Source organism: Carettochelys insculpta, chromosome 3, assembly GCF_033958435.1.
Source record: "Carettochelys insculpta isolate YL-2023 chromosome 3, ASM3395843v1, whole genome shotgun sequence".
In the NCBI taxonomy this organism is placed as follows: domain Eukaryota; kingdom Metazoa; phylum Chordata; order Testudines; family Carettochelyidae; genus Carettochelys; species Carettochelys insculpta.
In genome coordinates, this window is record NC_134139.1 from 44,455,020 (window position 1) to 44,476,503 (window position 21,484).

Sequence of the window (21,484 nt, forward strand, 5' to 3'; positions counted from 1 at the left end):
GGGGTGGACAAACCCTATGATTTGTGCCCCAAATTCAGAAGCTTCTTTTTAATATGCTGCTTCTCCTCGCTCTTGACCTAGAGCTGTCTTGAGAGCTCCCTTCTCTGGGGTCACTCTCAGGGTTTCTTTAGCAGTTCACCTTTCTCTGGTGACAGCTGTCACCCTGCTAACCCTAGAATGAACTGAGCCTGTATCATAAAGGGCCACAGGTCCTTGCCACTGACAACAGGTTTTGCTAAGGATTAATAGCCAAAGCTCCCCTCCCAAATAATGAGTGATGTCAGCCTATACCACACCTTCGCTTAAGGTAGTCAAACTTCCTAGAACTGCTTCTTGTTAAGTCTAGCTTCTCGACTGGTTTAGGATTTTCCTTCCTCTCCCAACATACCAAGAGTTTATTCTGCCACACCCATTGTCTGCAGCCAATTGACCTGGTCTTTCCACAAACAACCGTTCAGCAAGCCAGCCCCTCTTTAGGGCAGTCGGTGGAAGATCCAAACTTCCCACAACATCCCTAGAAGTTTGCTGCCAACTCATTTGCCAGATTTCACTGGACACAAGGACCTCTCTGTTCCCTCCACTATTAAAAGGAAAGAACTGGAGCTGTCCACATCAACAGTACAAACGAGAACCATGGTTTCCCTATCCCCAGTCATCCCCCTGAAAGACAGTCTTGTCAGGACTGCTTCCAGTGTTTGTTGAGGACTCACCACTAACGCACACAGCTGACTGCCCAAGGCACACAAGACCTGGCAAAGTCTCTTCAAGAAAACATAATGCTTCTCTACCAAGCCTTCTCCATCTGCTGTCCTGGAAAGGAGAAAAGAAAGGGCAATCCAATGAAAAGTAGAAGTATTTCTAAGGCTTCTAAACCCTTTGGACTTTCTCTGAATATCTCCTGATCTAGTCCAAACCAAAAGAGAAAGGTTCGGAAAATTCAAATAACTCCTGAGCAGCTTCTTTTTAAGTTATGGAACTTAGGAAAACCGTTGGCTTTTCGAGTTTTGGAAAGGTTAAACTTTCTATTCTCTCCTAATCCAATGCCTGCTTGCTGCAGGCAGGCCAGACTTGGTCTGAATGCTGTGCACGGTAGTGGTTTGATATGCAGAACTCAATAGTATGAAGCAGAGAACTCTATCCATATCTGAGCCAAGGCCCTCATGGGAACAGTTCTGAGGTAATTTCCAACACCACAGTTTTAGTTTTAGACCTTGAGGCAGGGAGTTACTTATTAATACAGAACATCAGCAGACTATTTCCACTTAAGGCCATGATGTACTCGCATAGCAGCTGGACAGTACTCACTGGGCAGCAGAGAGTATGTAGTGCATGGCAACATCTCCAAACAAGACCATCAGGGGTTTCCGATCCTCCAGCTTCCCCTAAACATAAAGCAAACACTGGTCAAAACACATGGTTGCACCATATCCCATCAGCAACGTGGAGCTAGTAGATAACTACTCACGCTACCATTTGGGGACATGCATTCCACCACCAAGCTGCACGAAAAGCAACAACTCTTGGGGATTAAAACACAGTAAAAACCCCATTATCTGACATCGGGTTAGTCAACACTCTTATGTGACACCGCCTGGGGTGGTGTGGGTTAAAATGGAACGTCGGATCTCTCTCCCCCAGCCTCACGCAGCTGGACAGCCTGCCCTGAGCCGTCGGCTCTGAGGCAGCTGGCAGTCTGCCCACAGCAGCCTGGGCACCAGCAACAGTTGCTGCCCGGGGGAGCTGACGTTTCCCACCCGGGCTGGCAAGAGCTCCATGCCCTGGGCCGGAAGCAGCTACCTGCCCTGGACCTGCAGCCAGCTGGGGAGCCAGCCCCAGGGCAATCAGCAAACCTCCCTGCCAGCCAGCCACCCATCCTGCAGAAAGGGCCTGGCAGCCAGCAGCCCCTGCTTCCGCCCCATGTCCCCTCCCCTTCCTAGCTTATCCAACATATTCAGTTATCTGACCATGGGTCAATCTCAATTATGTTGGATAACTGGCATTTACCTGTAATTTTCTCCAGTAAATCCCTTGGGAATCTTAACCACAAAAAACTGGTCCTTATAGATCTAATCCTGCTTCCACTGTGTATTCATTTGTTGCTGCAGGGCAGCTAAACTGGTTTGTTATTGTAGGGTTGCTTGTGAGCAATGTGCCTATGCCACTGAGCTGGGATAAATACACCCTGCATGGACATGGCAGTAGAATATACAGGGCACATCTCTATGGTCCTGTTTCAGAGAAAACCTATTGTGCATGAGAAATCTTACTAGGGTAGCCCAACACTCCTCCACAACAGAGAACACCTGGGACAGCAAGGATCAGGAATGAGTTAAGGTTTTTTATTCAAGGAAGGATATTAAACTCCAGGGCTGTCTGGAGGAGCATGCAGAGAAAATGGGGCCGGAGCTGGTTCCAGAAACTGCTCTGCCCATTGCCCTGGGGAAGCATTTGCCCTTGAGTCACTCAGGCACCTAGGAAGCCAAAGAGGCAGGTGACTTTTAATTTCACAGATAAAAGAGTGACGTTACCATTGCTCAACAAGCTAACAATAAACCTGCAGAGAGTAGGGGATGTCAGGGAGGCTCATGGGGAAGGACTCACTTTCCTGCTGACAGCGATCAGAAGACACTCTGCTGCTCCCACTTGGAGTTCGGGTTCATTCAGGAGCAAGCACAACATCTCCAGGAGCTTGCAGTTATCTGCTGTGATGTGGCTCATGGCCACCCAGTCAATGTAGCCTGCCAGGGTGTTCAGTGCTGCTATTCCAACGCGGCAGTTTGCCTGTGCCTGTTTTCAGATCATAACCAACAGGTCAGAGCGAGAATGGATTGATATGGAAAACAAATCTCAGGACAGAACTTTGCCAAATGCAGGGCAACCCAGACCTCCGCCATAGCTACTCCTTCATGTTAGAGTTGCATGTGCATTCCACGACAGCAATTACTTTCTGAAGTGTCTTTCTCTGGGAAAGTAATTGGGGTGGCCATGGGTAGGGAAGGTGAGGCAAAGTCCTCAGGCTAAATCTATCAGTTTGTTCTGAATGGGTAACGCTCTATCTGCACCCTTACCGTTTTGGTCTCTCTTCCTGAAAAGAGAACTGCTTCAAATCAGCAGTTTTCTCCTTTCCAGGCAGTAAGTATTTACCGACATTGTAAACAGCAACTTGGTGGCTGGTGATTGGCTGTGGCACGGAAACCCAAGTATGGTTCTGAACAGTTTTGTGTACCCGGCCTCCCTTGCTGTACTCACCTTTGGTTCCTGAGCCAGGTCAGTCTTCTAGAAAAGAGAAAATGAGACAGTAAGTGAGATGCTGTAGTGCGCCTCTCCTCCCTGCCACTGCTGGGCAGTCTCTGGCGCATTCAAGAGGATGCAGCCAGTAGGTACCTCCATGAACAGCCATCCAGTGAAAGAGGCATACAGAGAAAATGGGGCCTATGTTCGTTGCAGGGCCTATTCCCAGGAGAACCATCCATCCTAAAGTCACTCAGGTGCCTGGACAGCCAAAAAAGCAGGTGACGTATAATTGAATAGATAAAAGAGTGACCTTTCCACTGTTCAATCAGATAAACTAAGAATAAACCCAGGGAGAGAGTTTTCAGCTCAGGACATTGTCCCAGCCATCTCTACCACTTCCTTAAGGATAGGGTGACTACACTGCCCTATGGCAAGTATGGGACACTGGCCTCTGGGGATGGGGGGCTGCTGTCCCATGTCATGGCTCCTTGGTGATGGGGGCTGCTGTCCCATGGTGAGGGAAAGGGGCTCTGCAGCCTCCTGATGACAGGGGAGCAGAGGATGGTGGCTCTGAAACCTTCTGGTGGGTGTCGGTGTGTGCTGACAATAGGGGCTCTGCAGCCTCCAGGCAGGGAGGATGGGGGCTGGGGAACAGGGCAGCCACCCTACAGAGGAGCTTCCCTGCAGCAGGAGCTGCCTTCCTGGCATCCCATGCCTTGGGGAATGAGGCAGCTGCCCTGGGGAGCGACTTCCTGGCAGTGGGCGCTGCATCCCCTAGGAGTGGCTGCCAGGGAACAAGGCAATCATCCTATGGTGGAACTCACTGGCAGCAGGGGCTGCTGCTGTGGGGTGCTGGGGAATGAGGAGCTCCCTTGCAGCAGGAGGTCCTGCCCCACACAAGGTGCCCAGGAACTTGACAGCTGCCCAGCAAAGGCTGCCACCCTGAGACACTGTGTGCCAGGGAACAGGAACCATGCAAAATATGTGACAATTTGACAATTTTCTTAAAGAAGTCAGGACGCCTGTGAGACAGCTTAAATAATTGACTCTCCTGGTAAAAACAGGATGGCTGGTCACCCTAGTGATGAATTTCTACTGAAAGTTAAGCCACCAAAAGAAGAGATGTTCCAGGCAGTAGGTTCCTCCACCTGTGTGTTGATGGGTTTCAATATTTACTGGAAACTTCCAGTGAAGAAGATGAGTTTGCCCTTTTTAAAGCATCTCATATTCAAGGACCACAACATCTGGGAAGTGTCAGTGGCCTCATTGTAATGAAACTAAGACTTAGAAAGGAGAAGTGACTTGACCAAGATCACAAAGCAAGCCAGTGGCAGAGTTAGGAAAGGCACTAAAGAGTCCTGATTTCCAGGCCCCAGGTCTAACTGCTTAACAGCAACAATGCACTGTGTGGGTCATCTTATTGCCTACGTTACGCAACAGCAGCATTTGAGCTGAGCAGATGAACTGTTCTTCTGCATGCAAGGAAGTTGCAATTATCCCTTTTTGCTACAAGGCTTTGCTTTAGAAACTCCATTCTGTCATCATTTACATGGCAATGGCTCAAGTCATCCCAGTCGTACCTCAAAGGCCTTAGTACAAACCCACCACATCACAGCTGAATATCTAACAGTTCTGCAGAGTACAGCACCCAGCCCTGGAAATTCCCTTCCCCTCAATACACAGTGTACAGACTGGTAGCTGGACAACCCTCAGAATTCAACCAGGGCATAAACAGCTCAAAGATCTGCTAACCTGTAAGGTGGCAAGGGCATCTCGCTCCTGAGGTGCTCCAACCTAGCCAAGCAGAAGAAACCCCGTGTCAGGATCTCAGCACTGTAATTAAAACCTCCCCTGGAAACATACCAACTGAACGACAAAACACAACCAGGTTTCCAGCTCACCACAGCTGAGCCATTAATGGTACAAATAACAGAATGGTCTATGTGCCAAGGAAACTGGCTGAAATGGTGAATAGGATTCAACCTGTCACTGCTTCACCTCCACCATGCAGTTGTCATGCTAAGCATGGCTCTAGAGGTGTTAGTACATTACAAAAGGGAACAAGACATGCAGATAAGAAGCTTGTCTCCAGATTGGTCACTGATGTGTCCCTCACTTTAGCAACCCCACCTCACATTCACTGGATCAGAACACAAGCTTCATAGGGCAAAGATCTGCCATTATAAAGTGTCTTGAGCAACCTGGACATCTCCGATACCACATTATAATAATGTTAATAAAATAGAGCCTGTGCTGCCCCATTTATGGGAAGAGACAGGGCATCAATAAGTGGAAAGCAGCAGTACCCAATGCCATCTCTTGGCTGGTAGGAGTTTCTGAAGTGAGACAGACAGACTCTGGTATAGCTCACAGTGCCTCATGCAAACTGATGCCTTATTTCCAACCAGCTGAACCTGCCAGCACTAAGTGCCGGGTTTTCATCCATCTCAGGTGATCAACACCAGCAAATTCAGACTGCTGGTACCAATGCTATCTTCTGAACTCCAGGACAGTCTCATCAGACATCAAGGGTTCCCATGCTCACAGCAGAGCTATGGTGTAACCACAGCAATTTATGTCAGGCTGATTCTCCTCTGACTTGCCCTAAAAGCGTGACTCTCATCCAAAATCCCAGTGCTGACCGAGCTCCCAGGGAAGAGCTTCTTACCACACGCCTGTACTTGTTGACGTTCTGCTGCAGGGTAGTGAGCAGAAAGCTGAAGATCTTCTCCATATTCTGGGTGAGGGTTTGTTGGATGTCCCGTCGCCGCTGGGTGGGCAGCGTCTGGAAGGTCACCACGTCCTCTGCCAGACGCAGGAGGATGAACATCACGAGTTCTGTCTGTGTCTCCTAACATCCCAAACAAACCCATGAGTCTTGCAATAAGATTGAACTACTCTCTAAAGGACTAACATGGCTACTTCTCTGTTACTGCTCTCTAAAGGGTTTAGACACATGCACTGTGGTCTGGGGAACAGCCCAGGAAGAGTATCTAGGATAGTTTAAGCTCCGATGTCATTATTCTAGGACACCACATTAATAGTTTGTGCATGGATTGCAATGCCAGCTAGTTTGATCATGAAATAAAGAAAGGAGACCTAGATGCATGAGCCACTGGAAAAGCACAGACAAGTGTGATAGGCAAGTGTGTTTCATACCCCTTGTTTGGAGAGTGTGTCCAGCTCCTTCAGCATATCAGGCCAGTGCTGCGGCCATTCACGCTTAATCATCTCCACCACAATGCGAGACAGAACATCCTTAATATGACTTTCCTCCTCTAAAATATTCTGTGTTCCCTATGACAGAAAGAAGATGAGTCATATAAAATAGAACCAGCTACCCGCATAAAACAATCATTAACACCATGGACAAGTCTGGCGGCAGACCCACTGGACAATAAAAACAAAACACAAATACACCTTCATCCCAGATGTCCCTGTCCTGATTGGAATTCTCAACTTCCCAGGCATTCACAGCTGGCAGACTCTGTGCACCAGATGGCTGTCATCTGAAGAGAAGCGGGTCTTTGAAGACCATCACTTCCATGGGATGGATTGACAGTTGTGGGTGGGAAGCTCCAGAAAATCCCCTGTGGTGGCCAAAGAGGAGGAGGTCTAGTACTCTAAAGCACTTTGGGGTTCAAGCCACAATTCTGTTTCCTTTCTCCAATCCTCCTTGACTTACATAATCAGACCAAACTGCATCCTGTACAGGATTCAAGGATATGGCTTTGGTGTGTCATCTAGCCTTCATGCAAAAGGGAGAAGAAATCCTCTCACCTCAGAGATGCATTCTGGAGCAGTGAGCATTATACTTCATCTGAATGAGTGACAATCTCTAGATCTACCAAACCTTCCATCCATGGACTGCAAAAACACTTTGTAGCTATGAAGCAAGCCTCACAATCCCCAATACTTGTGAGGTGGTTAAGTTATCCACATTTTACAGAGAAGCATGCTGAGGCAGAGAGGGAAATGGTGTCTCCTCCATAATCGTACAGGAAGTACCTGGCAAAACCTACAATTCAACTTGGGAATTCTGTACTTTAACCGTAAGGTCATCCTTTTTCCTCATCTCCACTTGCCAACTCAACAAAGTGAAAAATCTCTGCCATAGGTTATGGGTGTATCACAAGAGCAGGTGGTGAATGAGCATCGGTGGCATGCAGGATGCAAGAGCTCATACAAGATGATCATGCTGGCCTTAAAAGTGTATTAACCATGCTCCATATGGTGGTTCAGCCCTGGATGCAGCCAGCACTTACACTGGATATGAGCCCCATGACATTGTTCTTCAGATAGACCTTCTCGAGACGAGGCATGCTGTTCCAGCGAAATCTGCCCAATGATACACAGAGAAGGCACCGAGTCAACATGTTGGTATAGCTCACTGACTTGCTTTAGTAATCCATCTGCCCTTTGCCCAAGCTATGGAGGCTGGGGCTGGATTGCTCACTTGCTCTGCCAGTACCCAATCCTTTAGCGAAAAGGCTGAGCAACGTCATGGGCTGAAGGTACAGTTACTGCTCAGTTAGAGCATCTGTGCCATTGAGAACAGCAAAGTTCAGAAACGTGCAGAATTCCTTAACATCTACAGGAAAAGAAACAAGAACACAGAATATTGGATTTATGGTGCCAACAGAGAAGGATCTTCTAGCTGTATAGTGGAGAGGCACTTTCATTAATTTGACACTAGTGGCACAAAACTTTAGGAGGTCAGGTAATTCTTTCCCTGCCCATCTCCAATGTCTTTTGTCTAAGATCTGCACAATGAATTAACATGCCTGCCTCTCTTGCAGTGTTTGCTATTTGCCCCATTGTAAATACAAGGAGAAAGAACAGATATGGGACTCATTAGGTCCCCCCATGAGTTAATGACAGAACTCATTACAAAACCCAAATCTCCTGACATCTAGTCCATTGCTGCAACCAACAAACATCGTGGAACAATAGCTAAAATTAATAATGGTGACAGAGACAAGCCTATTCTCCGTAAAAGTTCTCCAGACTTTGGTGTAGAACCACATCCATGCACTTCAAGAAACTGCCCCCCCTTACTTGACCACGTGCTCCAATATCTGAAGACCAAAGTGCCTGACAATGGCTGTCTGGGTTTTCTCTGCCAGTTTCAGACCACAGGGAACACAGATGGGACACTTCTCCTTAAACTCCTCGCAGAACTGAAAAGGAGCAAAGGGAACAATCAGCCAAAAACGAACAAGGAGCAACATGGAAGTGAGCATGGGAAAAGTAAAACATACAGGCAATGCAGAGATAAGAATTAAAACAGAGTTCCAGAACTGCCCACTCCAAGTAGCAGAGGTGGATAAAGTTTTGAGGGGTTGTAGGTTAGAGCCAGTGGGAACCCCTCCCCACCCTTTCTGACTGCAGTCCCTCTAACCCATGCTCCTATGAGGAAAGCTGGTGCATGCCCTACTCTGCTCACTCACTGCTTCTGCTGGGGAATGAGAAGCCCTCATGTCCCAGCAAGAGTGCTGCATGGGAAGGCAGCTTGAGTTGGCAACCCAGCTTTCTGCAGCTCCGCCCCAAACTGGTCAAGACACCTGGGCAGTGTTCCCTGTAAGCTGAGAGCATGGGCAGCCACACAGCTGATTAGCAGAGCATCCACAGCAGGCAGCCTGTGTTTCTACTGATGATCACAGAATCATAGAATGCTAGGACTGGAAGGGACCTTGAGAGGTCATCGAGTCCAGCCCCCTAACCTCATGGCAGGACCAAGTACTGTCTAGACCATCCCTGACAGACACTTATCTAACCTGTTCTTAAATATCTCCAGAGATGAAGATTCCACAAACTCCCTAGGCAACTTATTCCACTGTTTGACCACCCTGACAGTTAGGAACTTTTTCCTAATGTCCAACCTAAACCTCCCTTGATGCACATCTGCACATCCCTTGGGCACATAACAAAATTTATTCTGCCCACAGATGGAAAAAAAATAAAGGGAGCACTGCCCTGGGCATGGACCCCGTTGTCTCCTGTGAATAATCAGCCACAGTCAGCAGGGCACTTTCTCTGGAAAGCACAGGAGGCTATGCAGCAAGTTCTGTACAACTTAAGCTCCACTTAATGGATTAGATCCTCGCCACCATGCTGCCAATGTGGCCCAATACCTCCAGCTGCCTTCCTGAGGTTGCAGACTACTGCAGAGACTTCAGAGCAGCACACTCAGCCCCGGATGCTCCGCAGGCCAACTCTCCCCCCGAGCCAGACTGGGCGAGCCAGATCTCAGTCAGAGCCACTCCGGAAAAGGTGCTGCAGCAAAGCCCGGCCCGGGGAACTGCGTCTCTTAGATCTTTGCCAGCGCGGGTCCCTGGGGCGCCTTAACACCGGGTCGGGGATGAAGGGCAATGCAGGCTGCCAGTTCTCCATCCCGCGGGAGAACCCAGCCCGGGGCGCACGCGCTGTCCCGGAGCAGACCCGTGGGCTGGACTTGCACAGAGGAGCGTGGGGGAAGGGGGGTCGCGTGTGAGCCCGGTGTGGCGCGGCCGGCGCTGAGCCCACTGCCCGGTACCTTGAGCGCCTCCAGGCGGTAGCGCTGGGTAGAGGCCGGGTCCATGATCACCGTCACCGCCTTCACCAGCTGCTCGCACAGGCTGCTCACCTGCTCCGTGGACATGGCGGCACCGGGGGGAGAGGGGTCCGCACAGGGCCTCCGGAGTAGGCGAGGGCCGGAGGCTACCACACCGGGGAGGGGGGAGAAGGGAGCAGCGCGCAGGCGCACCCGGGACCAAAATGGCTCTATGTTGTACGCATGTGCCACGAGGACCGGGAAACTTCTGCGCATGCTTCAACTGAACGGCGGGGCACTTGAAGCAGGAAAGCCGCATGCGCGAAGGTAAGAGCCCGGTGCCAGCGACAATCGGTGACAATGCGATGCGCATGCGCCAGCCCTCGTCTCTCTCTTCCCCCCCTCCCCCCCCCCGATCCAATGACAAGCAGCCGCATACATCGCGTCATTTCTCCGACTCGGAGAAGGGGGCTTGCATGTTCTGCTGCGGGTACTACACCTCCCAGGGTGCACCGCGGGCCGCCTGTTCACGTCCTGCGGAGGTTTTCCTAGGGTCGACTACAGTTCCCAGACAGACGCGCGCGGCGTCTCAGGGGTGGGAGGTGGAGCGAAGCGACTGAGGGGCGCGCGCGCTGCCCGTTGGGACTGGGAGCCGTTAACCGTTGGCTGTGGCCGCGGTGTGGCTACGCTGGGCGGTATGTCTCGCGGGCGGGAGCGCGTGGTGGCACTGGCGGACATGGATTGCTTCTTCGCGCAGGTCGAACAGCGTCGGGAGCCGCGTCTGCGGGGCCGGCCCTGCGCCGTGGTGCAGTACGACGCGTGGAAGGGTGGCGGGTACGTGCTGCCCCTTCCCCCGTCGCGGGAGCCCTGCCTCGGCCTGGCCCGGCCCGGCCCGGCCCGGCCCACCCCACTCCCTGTGCTCTGTCCCCGCAGGGTCATCGCCGTCAGCTACGAGGCGCGCGCCTTCGGGATCTGCCGGGGCATGCGGGCGGACGAGGCCCAGAAACGGTGCCCGCAGCTGGTGCTGGCGCGGGTCCCCGAGGCGCACGGGAAGGCGGATCTCAGCAGGTGAGGCGAGTCCGGGGCCCGCTGGGTGGCTGCCAAAGCAACATCTGAGAAATTGAGCTGTGGTAGTGTAGTTTCCCATTTGTAGTTTAGCCTTCAGCATCTCGCTCTGTCGGGCCACACCCTTCCGTAGCACTATACACTCTGATTCAGAAAACCTGACTGTAATGTGGCTTGCTTTGCCTTTCAGCCTCTGAGCTCATCCAAACTAGTAGTGTTAAACAGTGGGGCAAAATATTAATACAAAACAGTTAAACCAGCACCTCTATAGCCCATGTGGCTGGCTAGATCTCTCTGTAAGTAGAGGAGTTGGATGGAGAGACAAAAGCAAAGAGACTATAGGCTGAGGGGCCCCTGATTTCTCATGTGCGGGACAAAGACTGATCTGCTTGTTTTTCTACTACAGATACAGAGAGGCTAGTGTAGAGGTGATGAAAGTGATGGCACGCTTTGCTGTGATTGAGCGTGCCAGCATTGATGAAGCCTACATGGACCTAACTAGTGCTGTGCAAAAAAGGCTCAAGATGATGCAAGGGCAGCCTATCCCAGCAGAGCTGCTGCCAACTACTTACATCCAGGGACTGCCAAATGTTTCTACAACAGCAGCAGAGAAAGAGAATGTGGATCGCAAAGGTAATGCCGAGCCACCAAGCAGATGCTACTTCCTATTCCTAAAGTTTTAAGCAGTTTCTTTTTGCTTTTCATCTTAATTTATTTTCCTTTAGCTCTAAATAGAGTGAGAGTAAAATGAAATTGCCGTATGCTGTAGTGTATGTCAAAGTAAAATGGAGGCCTCACAATGTGAGAGAGCCCTAATGTTAAGGAAACAAGATTGACCTAAGTAACAGGTGATAGGCAGCTTCTGTGAAAGACCAGCACTACAAACAGAGCCTGGGAAAGAATTTCTAGTATCTACTTTCTCTGCTTGGCCCTTCCCAATTTCTTTCATCCCTCTTTGCCATGGCGAATGGTTTCTGCCAGGCCTGTTTTCCAGGGTCTAGTGTGGAAACTCAGATTCAGACTAAAAGTTTCATTTTCAAAAGAAAACATTATCTGGCATTATTTTTAAAGAGCACTAGAATCTAGTCTGAAATGTGCAGAAACAACCACTAGAGAGCACTGTTGCTCACATAAATACTTGATCATTTTGTACATTGGGAAAAAAGTACCAACCAACTGGGGTCTGTCTGGGCAAAAACTGTGTTTCAAGATGTTCCATAGCACAGATCTGCATGTGGACTTCTTGCCTCATCTTACTCCTTTTCTTAAATGCCTAGGGTGCATTTGCGGAGTAGTTGTCTCTGTTTTAGTTGTTTGGCAGGAAAGTGACTTGCTTTCCTTTTTCCAAAGGACATGTCAAATAAATAGAATTTCTTCTTTTCTAAATGCACTGATGCCAGGATCTTATCTTCATACTGTGGGCAAGAGGCCCAATGACAAGCATGTAAATTGTTGGAATCGCCATGCTGCACGCTGCATTGAGCTTTAATCCCCTTTGCACATCCCTTCTCTTAAAAATAAAACAAAACAAAGTGTGTGTGTGGGGGGGGTGTCCCTAAGGGGATGAAATTTCATAAGGGGGGGTGCAGTTGGTTCTCAGGCTCATCCATCTCATAAAAAAATTGAAATATGTTACTGTTTTTATGTATGTTCATTGACATTTATATACTGAAAGTTTTTACATTCCAAATACTTATTTTCTTACAGGTGCTGAAAGGATTTTTTTTTTCTTTAATATGAAAATAACCAAAATCTGTCTGTTTTGAATTACATTAGATTGGGCAGGGGGAGTGGGGTGGGGGGATCTAATTGCAGGGACTAAATGTGGGGCCTGACTAAAAAGTTTGCTCACTTCTGTTTTTAGAAGAGTTGCGGCAACGTGGCTTGTGCCAGTGGCTTGAGTCGCTGCCTTTTGGTGACAGGAGCTGTCCAGACCTCCAGCTGACAGTAGGAGCGGTAATTGTAGAGGAAATGAGAGCAGCTGTAGAAGAAGTTACTGGACTGAGGTGTTCAGCTGGGATTTCACACAACAAGGTGCGTGTAACATGCTGGGGTGATTTTGTTTCAAGTCGTGAACTCTGATTATGCAGAAAAATAAAGGAAACTATCAGTCACCATCTGATGGAATCTCATGGCCACATTTAAACGTGTAGTTGAAAATAACATTAATTATGGTAATCGGCTATCATATTTGCCGAGTACTGTGGAGATATGAACTATTAGAACTGGATTACTTATTGGCCAGAGCTTTGTTTTTCCTGGCCTACCTCAAGCTGTCAACTTGCTGTGGAAAAGCACTTTAAAGTGCTCGAGAGAGTCTTCTCTAGAAATGATTGTAAACTGAGTGTTTTCTTCATAGAATGAGAAAACATGTTATGTGCCCATTGGAGGGCTTTGATTCCCTTTTAGTGGGACAGAAAGAGCCCTAGTTCAGTGTGACCCTTCACCTCATGCATGCTGATGTGAGGTGGGTCAGATTGGCTTTATCAGTCTCATTACTATACAGTCTGGTGGATGTTCTCCGAGTAATGTAAAACCAGCCACTAGTAGCAACCACAACCCTCCCACCCCTCACAGCCAGCTGCAAAGGGGAACTGACTCATTCTGACACTGTGGCTCTGGTGGGTTTCCTGCTGCATCAGTTATATGGTCTTTTACTAACTAGCTTCTTGTAGGTTTCCTTCTGTAGCAGTCTGTTGCTGCTGATCTTGCAGAGAGAAGACTAAAACACAACAAGAAAAAGCAAGACAGGAGCAGAGAGGATGGAAGAGGACAGGCTCAGACAGACAAAGGAAGCATGGTGTGGGTAATAGGGTAGAAATATGATAGCTGCTTTTGGGGTTTTAGCACAGTTTTTGACCAAAAGTGAGCTAGAACAACCACACTAAACAACCTGAGTCTTCTAGACTGTTTAAAGCAGGGTTCTGACTCCCTCCTCAGAGCTAAACTCTTGCACATAACACTGTGTTAAAGACAGTTTAGCCAGTGCAGTTCAGATCCTGAGGTGGTTGTTAACTGAGAGTGAAGAGTTGTGGAACCTGAATCTTGTTCTTGACAATGCTGTGCCCATGGAAAATGCTGTGGAATCCCAAAGCCTAGAGTCCTGCAGCCTTTAGCTGGGGGCTTTACTGCAGAACCTAGCAGACAGAGTCGTTTAGAAGCCTTTGGTCCTCTGAGCATGAGGGGTTTGCAGTAATGGGATTTCCACACTCTTCCATATTCCAGGTACTGGCAAAACTGGCTTGTGGGCTGAACAAGCCCAACCGCCAGACATTGGTATCTCAGGGAGCTATCCCACAGCTCTTCAGCCACCTGCCCATCAGCAGCATGTAAGTATTGGGGAGTCATGTGCTTTTGTTGAACCTGGGAGTTGGACTGAGCTGAGACCTGGCAATGCAATGTATCAGCCCCTCTTTCATGCTGCTGCTTTGTTCACCAGAGTCTAAGCTTTCATTTAAAAAAACCTTTAGCTTGTTGGGTTGCCAAGTTACCTGTTTTAGTTCAAGTTCACTGTGCGGGCAGAACCTGAATAAGTTGGAGGAGTGTGAGCTGCCCCATTATCTCAGTTGGGGTCAATTCAGTTACCCTGTGATGATGTAGAATTTCTGGTCTGTCTACATGAATATTAGTTTGCAGCAGGCTGGGATATGAATCTACCCGACTGCACACTGTTTGAATCCTGTTTACACTCACTACTGTTCCTTAGAGGGGAAGCCTGTAGCTTCACAAATAACAAGCAGTCACATAGCAGCTTAAAGACTAACAAATTTATTAGGTCAGATAATTTTGCCAAATTTATCAAAAGTAATGTGAAGACGTGGGTCTTACCCACAAAAGCTCATGACCTAACACATTTTAGTCTCCTAAGGTGCTATTGATTGCTTGGTCCCATTTCAAAGTTCACTAGATGAGAGCGTATTAATGGACAGTTGGTGCATGGCAAACTAATTGTGGGTGGACTCACACCCTCATATGCTGAGAAGTAATTGATAGTAGGCAAGTCCTAAAATTGCAGTAGCACAAGCCATTAAAGCATTCAGAAAAGTTGGGGGATTCTATCTGGAAAAGCTGTAAAGTTTACTGAAAATTAATCTTGGCATCAGAATGAGCCCAATGAAGGAGACAAGCCCAAAGGCCCATAGGTGTCATGTGAACCTCTCCCCTCAGGTGTTAAGCTCAAGAACCACAGTAGGACAACATGCAAGGCTCACGAATTAGAAACATGCAGACTCCCTCTGCTTGGTTTATTCAGACCTCAGTGCTAGGGAGCTGAGGACCTGGAGCCCAGAGAACATGCATGGTCATATAAACATCTGCTATGGACAGTGTCTCACGGACAAAGCTTATTTTGTGTGTGGAGCTTGGAAGATGTATCACCACTTCCCCTTTTTCCAGACTGAACCTGTGATCAGGAGCTGCAAAGTTAATATCTGCTTTCAGACAACTACTTCTGGATGGGTTTCTGCCTATGTAGGAATAGGTAGACCCAGTGGGGCTGCACAAAGCAGTCCTCAAGGTTGGTCTGGTGAGACTGAGTGAGCAAATAGATATTAAGCAAGGGTGAGTGCCATCTTTGTGCATTTCTGGCTTGTCTCCTGTTCTTATGCAACCATGTCTCTGGCTAGGAATTGATGAGCCATACCATCCTCTTTGGAATCATCTTGCTTTGTTCCTCTGTCTTGGATTCTGGCCAGCCAGCACTGCTTCCTCACCTATCCTGCTTCCTGCTAACCTAGTCAGTGAATAAGAGCTGAGGTGTGTTGAAGTTGCTACAGTCTCCATATGATGGCTCTCTTGTCTGTTTCCTCATCCTGCAGCCGGCACTTGGGAGGGAAGCTGGGTGCTTCTATCACGGAGGTACTGGGAGTGGAGTACATGGGGCAGCTGACCCCATTCAGTGAGTCACAGCTCCAGACTCACTTTGGAGACAAGACTGGGTAAGTGATAGACTGGCTTCCTATGCAGGTGTCCATAGGAAGTTAGGCTTGTGTTCTCCCTTTCAGCAGCAGATCTCTAGGCCATTTTGCTGAGATTGCTGCTATTAAGAGTTTCTGGGCTTTTTGAGGGTTGCATTGACACAGGTCTCTGCTCATGTTCCCTCTAATGATCTGCCAGGCACATGCTCTGGCATCTGATCTTTTCAGGTGCCTCTTTGTTCAATGTACAGAGCAATGGCTGGCAACCTCTACTGTAAAGAATGTTGCTGTTGCAGGGCAGGAGATGGGAGGGAGTCAGATGTGGGACTTGAGCAGTAACTGGTATTTCCCCATTAGTAGCTGCATGCAATCTGCTGCTTACTGTGATCACAGCTGCCTGAGGAGTTGGAACAGTCACCTGAGTATGATTAACTTTGTCAAGCAGAGAAGCAGCCCATTGTTTCATCTGGCTGACATCACCTAGTTCTGTAGCCTCAGACATGGCCATTGTGAAATGCAGCTGGAGGTAACATCTGTGCAGTACTGTGCTTCTCGCATGGCCCATCACGTGGTTTATACGCCTGCCTATGCCAGGAGAATTCCAGTGACCGGCTGGGTTTAGGTCAGGTTCAGGGGCAACTTCCTGTTCTGTATGCATTGCTCTAGGAGTCCCTGAGAACTAGCTGCCAGGTGCAGGAGCATGAGGCATACCTGACCTGAATACTCAGTGACCCTGAGTGAAGTAGAGAGGAGAGATGGACAGTTATCAGCCTTAATGTCAGATCTCTTGTGGGACTTTCAGGACATGGCTCTATGATATGTGCAGAGGAATTGAACAGGAACCTGTGAAACCTCGGCAGTTGCCTAAGTCCCTTGGCTGCAGCAAGAACTTCCCTGGGAAAGCAGCTTTGGCCACTCAGATGCAGGTAAGAGAATTGGTTTGGACCTGGGATATGAGAGATGGAAGTGGCTCGCCGTGCTGAGTGCCATGCTCTGCAATCAGGCTCTCAGTCTTTCTAGACTCTGCAACAGCAGCTGTGTAACTCTGGGAAATGTCACTGTCAGCAGGCAAGATGAGCCTCTCAGCCCTTTATACGTTGGTCAGCGAAGAGAGAGATGGCAAGGGGTGTTCCTTTGTGTTGTCCTGCCTAGTCCACAGGTGCGTCTCTGGTCCCGTTTTAGCGCTGATGGATTTCTATCTCCTATTCCTCCTGTGCCTGTGGGAGCACCAGGCTGCTGGGTGTTTCAGGATGAACATGCCCTGTGCACTATATTTTGCCTTTGCTACCAGATATATTGGAGCATCTCCATCATCAGATGGCTTCCATTACCTTTAGCTGCTGTTAACCAAGACAGACTGACAGGGAGCTTTGAGGAAGATGCATACCTGACTCTGCTGCTGAAATTCTCTCTTTCATCTAGCTGCTTGTCAGGGTTGCTGACCTTTATTTCTGTTACTGCAAAGTCTTTTCAAGAGGAATCTGGATTCTTGCTGGAAAAGAGCCTAAATACCAGCAAGTGATAGTAAACCTACTGCTAGCACAAGTGCCACACAAGTCAGCTGGACTCCTACTGGGGAGCACCTTGTTCTCAAAGCATCCATATGATAGAGCAGTACAAAGCTGTGCTCTTAATCTCCCAGCCTGGGTTCAGATGCAGGTTCATATGGACATTGTCATGTTAGAGCTCTGTCCTTCCTTGTTTCACTAACAACTGAGAGGGTGGGAGTGATGAGGGCTATAAAAATCTGCAGGAGTTTTGCACTTACTGCATTTCCCTTGGCCTGGGACATTGTCACTACAAGGTCCTCTCTCCCTTTCGAATTCCCCACACTGGCTGCATGTGCTGCAATGTCTGGAATGCTTTAGCTTTTGAGGCATGGATGCATCCCAGATTAAATCCAAACCCTGTCTCCCCAGGTTTTAGTGATTCCCTGGAAACATTTGTGGTGATCTTGGCATTTGTAAGAAACTGGCTCTCAGCAGCTCGCTGAATATGGTCGTATTGATGATGCCTGCCACACTTCTGTAATGGCAGCTTTCTGTACATGTGCATGGGTGTCCTGGGATTGTATCAAATGTTGTGTGCTGCTTGCAGGTGCAGCACTGGCTCCTGCAGATGGCCTTGGAGCTGGAGGACCGACTTAACAAGGACAGAGTCCAAGTAAGGAGGAACTTGAAGAGGGTATTCTTTCTGCCCTTGCTGTGGTGCTGGGACATAGTCAGCAGGGTCTTGACTCCCTCAGCTGTCTGATAACAGCCGCCTCTGGGATGTGGTGACTGGGGCAAAGGGCAGAGGAAGTTGCCCTGCAATCAAACACACAGCTGTTTGTGAGTTAAGAGGTGCAGAAGCACACAGAGAAAGAGGCCCCAGGCTAACCACTGCCCTTTTCTTCCCTCCCATGGACTCTGAGCATCAGGTGGGGATGGGTGTGCTTGGAGCAAGCAGCTTCCTTTTGTACCCCTCAATTCTAGCATTTGCTTCCTGATGGCTCGTTCCTGGGAGCTCGGCTGGCCACTCAGTCCTGCCTTAAGCGTCTAAAAGTGAGTGAGTTGGTTTGTAGCCCATAGAGACTACATTGCAGACCAAGATTGAGACTAACCTGGCAGTTACGCTGTACTGTGATGTGTATAAAGGAGAATATATCTGTGTAGGATTGGAAGCAGGGATTATAGCTCTCCACCCTGCCCATACATGCACTAGGTGTGTGAGCCCTCACACCCTCTGTGTCCAGCTGACTGATGGTGATAGCCAGCAGTTTGTGCTGCCAGGACGGATTTTGGCACTGGATTGCAAAGTAACTGGCTGGCAGTGCAATGCTCAGACTGAGCCTCTCTCTGAGCATGTTCCTGGCATCTGTTGCTTTGCCCTGTATTGCAGCTATCTCCTCTCTGTGCAGAACTGCCGTGTGGCCAGACAGCTGACTGTGAGCATCCGCCAGCAGGGTGATCAGCGAGCCAGTGCCCTGTCACGCTGCTGTTCCCTGTCCCGCTATGATGCCCAGAAGATCAGCAGTGATGCCTTCATGATTATCCGAAACTGTAATGTGGCTGGAGCCCAGCAGGCTGCATGGTGAGCAGGTCCTCTTCCTGGCATCAGGGTTGGTGTGGTGGAGAAAGGGGGATGGGCTGTGCCCTGGGAGGTGACTAATGGAGAACAAAGGGGCTGTGCTGAACAGAGACAGGAGCAGGGATTGAATTCTTGGGCAGGCTCTCTGGCAGAGGGAGTTAGAGCCCTCAGAGATGGAAGGGACAAGATGCATGTTATCCTGAGCTCAGCTGCCATCCAGAAGGAGCATTATCCTCCCTGAAACCCTTGTCATGCAGTACTAGCATCCACATTCAGCTTGTGAGTGATGCCGATAGAAAAGGGGACAAGGCTGCATGCAGGGCTGTGCTCCTGTCAAGTTGGAATGAACTGAGCAGTAGTTGCTGCAACATGAGTACCTGACTGGCTTGTATTTTCAGGGTGCCATCCCTGGGCTAGCCAGAAGAGAATGGCTATGCTCTGTTGGTATGGGGGACAAGACACTTACTGGATGAGGCCGTGAGGGGAAATTACAACACAAACTGTTTCTCTTCCACCCTCACATACTAGCTCAGTCAGGAGCATGCAGTGCGCTGGGATCACAATAGTGACTTCCTCAGGACAGCTCGTCTCAGAGCTGCAGGAGGTCCTGTCCCTGACAGATGGGACTGAGGATTCGGGCTCCCTGCCAGAATCCAAGGGGCCTGGCCCAGCTCTCTGTTTGTCACATCCTTGAAGGAAATGCTGCTTTGTTCCTGTCAAGAACATAGGCCATCAGCAAAGTCCAGGCTTTTTACAGCAACCGTGTGAGGAGGAGGATGGGTACTAGTGCTTTGACCAAGAGGCTTAATTAAAACACACTTTTCTGCCTGCCTCAGTGTCCTATCCCAGCTGTCAGCTGCACTGTCCCCATGTCCAGTGAAACTGGACATGCTTAAACTCTGACTTGAAGGGCTTCTCTCTTCATGGACTGAGTTTGAGTTACTGCTTATCTGCTTTTCTCCACAGGTCTCCTCCACTCACATTTCTGCATCTCTCTGTGAGCAAGTTTTCCGAGGCTCCCACTGTCTCTCCAGCAGGTATTGCTGTCTTCCTGACCAGTGATGCCCAGTGTACACTGCCGACTGCCAACAGTCCATCCAGTCCAAACGCCAAGGGCACTGGGAGCCCAAGAAAAGAGCCTATCAAGAAGCCCACAAATGCTATTGAGTCCTTCTTCCGGAAGGCAGCAGAAAGACAGAGAGAACGCATGGCAGTAAGCCCCTGCCTGCCCGGTGTCCGCAGTACTGAGGCAAAGTTGTCAATGCCTGATCCCTGTAAGCACAGTGAGATAGAAGGTCTCATCCTTGGCAAGAGTCAGACTTCAGAAACCCTTGTGAGGCACAGTCCTGAGGCTAGTGGATCTCCCTCCCCATACAGATGGCTTCCCCCCAAGGAGATGCTCCCTGATGCTGTAGAAAACCCTTCTGGTGGCCCAGCTTCTAGAAGCACACCACAAACAGAATTGGCTGCAGCAGCTGCTTCAAAGCTACCTGAGTGCAAGCAGCAGAGTTTGTCTGCTGGGTTTACAGAGGACCCTACCTGCTCACCAGTGGACAAGCTGCATTGTGAGAAGTGTGGCCAGCAGGTGCTAGCATGGGAATTCTTAGAGCACATGGACTATCACTTTGCTGTGGAGCTGCAGAGCTCCTTTTCAGAACCCAGCCCCCTCAGGCCCCCTGCTGCTGTTTCAGCTTCTCCTGCCAAGGCCAAAAGCAAAGCCAAGACCCCTGGAGGCTCCAGTGCTAAGCGCCCCAGGCAAGGAGTGACCAGGACTCTGGAATTCTTTTTTAAACGGCTGCCTCCCTAGGTCTATTTTAGTGTGAAGATTTTATCCTTCCTGTAAATAACTTTTTTTTATTAAAAGATTGCATAATAAATGTCTTGAGTGAGTGACACCTTTTGGGCAAACATGGCAGGAACACGTATCCAGCTTTACACTTTGTAGATTTTAGTTAATGTTCACCCAGAAACATCCTGGGTAGTGATCAGCAAGTTGCATGGTCCTACTTCTGGGCTTTTGTGCTCTGAAGACTAATGGATGTTACTCCTGCCGTAGTGCTGAGAGGTAGCAAATGTTATCCCCATTCTATAGCTATAGCACAGAGGGACAGTATCTCCTTGAAGTGATGTGAGCAGTGCCTTAGCAGACAGGAAAGATCCTCTGCTCAATCTTATTTGATCTAGTATAGAACTGCTTGGATGGTAGCTTAGTCAGAGGAGGGGGAGAATTCCTCTTAGCAGCCTGTCTCTGATAAGGGAGAGAACTAGCATAGCTAAGGAATTTCTAGAGGCACAATGCTGCTCTGCAGCTTTGTTTTGCTGGCCTGATTTCATGCGTACAAAGTCAACCATAGGCTGGAAGGGGCCTCCAGTGATCATGGAGTCCAGACCCCTGCACTTGTAGCAGGACCAGACCCCATCTAGATCATCTAACCTGCTCTTAAATATTTCCATTGAGGGAGATTCCACAAATCCCCCTATGCAACTCATGTCAGTGCTTAGCTACCCCTCCTTACAGGAAGCTTTTATTAATATCCAGTCTGAACTTCCCTTGCTGCAAGATAAGCCCATTGTTTCTTGTCCTATCATATTGGTTAAAGAAATATTTTCTCTAACAACCTTTTAGTACTTGAAAGTTACATCTGAGTGTTTTTTTCCCCTAAATGCA

General features: G+C 49.0%; 2 protein-coding genes across 8 annotated transcripts in view; one reads left to right on the forward strand and one right to left on the reverse strand.

The window, feature by feature from the left end:
- XPO5 (exportin 5) overlaps positions 1–9,939 on the reverse strand; it is a 41,518-nt gene extending 31,579 nt beyond the window's left edge. Inside the window, exons 1-11 of one of the 6 annotated variants that reach the window (XM_074989727.1) lie at positions 9,369–9,385; positions 8,293–8,414; positions 7,691–7,825; positions 7,500–7,572; positions 6,394–6,531; positions 5,903–6,085; positions 4,987–5,028; positions 3,250–3,276; positions 2,602–2,787; positions 1,306–1,382; positions 711–810 (exon numbers count right to left, since the gene is read on the reverse strand). In XM_074989727.1, the coding sequence (XP_074845828.1) occupies positions 711–810; positions 1,306–1,382; positions 2,602–2,787; positions 3,250–3,276; positions 4,987–5,028; positions 5,903–6,085; positions 6,394–6,531; positions 7,500–7,556 (810 nt within the window). In that variant the 5' untranslated portion in view covers positions 7,557–7,572; positions 7,691–7,825; positions 8,293–8,414; positions 9,369–9,385. Of the gene's footprint in view, positions 1–710; positions 811–1,305; positions 1,383–2,601; positions 2,788–3,249; positions 3,277–4,986; positions 5,029–5,902; positions 6,086–6,393; positions 6,532–7,499; positions 7,573–7,690; positions 7,826–8,292; positions 8,415–9,368; positions 9,386–9,769 lie in introns of those variants that run through there. The other 5 variants (XM_074989726.1, XM_074989723.1, XM_074989722.1 and 2 more) reach the window with 5 other exon arrangements.
- A 456-nt stretch (positions 9,940–10,395) lies between these two features.
- POLH (DNA polymerase eta) lies at positions 10,396–20,693 on the forward strand. Of its 2 annotated transcripts, XM_074989743.1 has the most exons (10): positions 10,396–10,600; positions 10,700–10,834; positions 11,238–11,464; positions 12,696–12,865; positions 14,057–14,160; positions 15,649–15,768; positions 16,550–16,673; positions 17,845–17,910; positions 18,647–18,819; positions 19,783–20,693. In XM_074989743.1, exons 1-10 carry the CDS (start codon positions 10,464–10,466, stop codon positions 20,621–20,623), a joined length of 2,097 nt encoding a protein of 698 aa, XP_074845844.1. In that variant the 5' UTR covers positions 10,396–10,463; the 3' UTR covers positions 20,624–20,693. The 2 variants fall into 2 exon arrangements, with proteins under 2 accessions (XP_074845844.1, XP_074845843.1); XM_074989742.1 differs by having other exon boundaries at positions 10,396–10,834.
- The last annotated feature ends 791 nt before the right edge of the window (positions 20,694–21,484 follow it).

Coding starts and splice junctions, on each gene's coding strand:
- POLH (XM_074989742.1), top strand. CDS start 10,464: ATGTCTCGCGGGCGGGAGCGCGTGGTGGCACTGGCGGACATGGATTGC. Junction 14,161..15,648: donor CACCTGCCCATCAGCAGCAT/GTAAGTATTGGG, acceptor CTCATCCTGCAG/CCGGCACTTGGGAGGGAAGC. Junction 18,820..19,782: donor GGAGCCCAGCAGGCTGCATG/GTGAGCAGGTCC, acceptor TTTTCTCCACAG/GTCTCCTCCACTCACATTTC.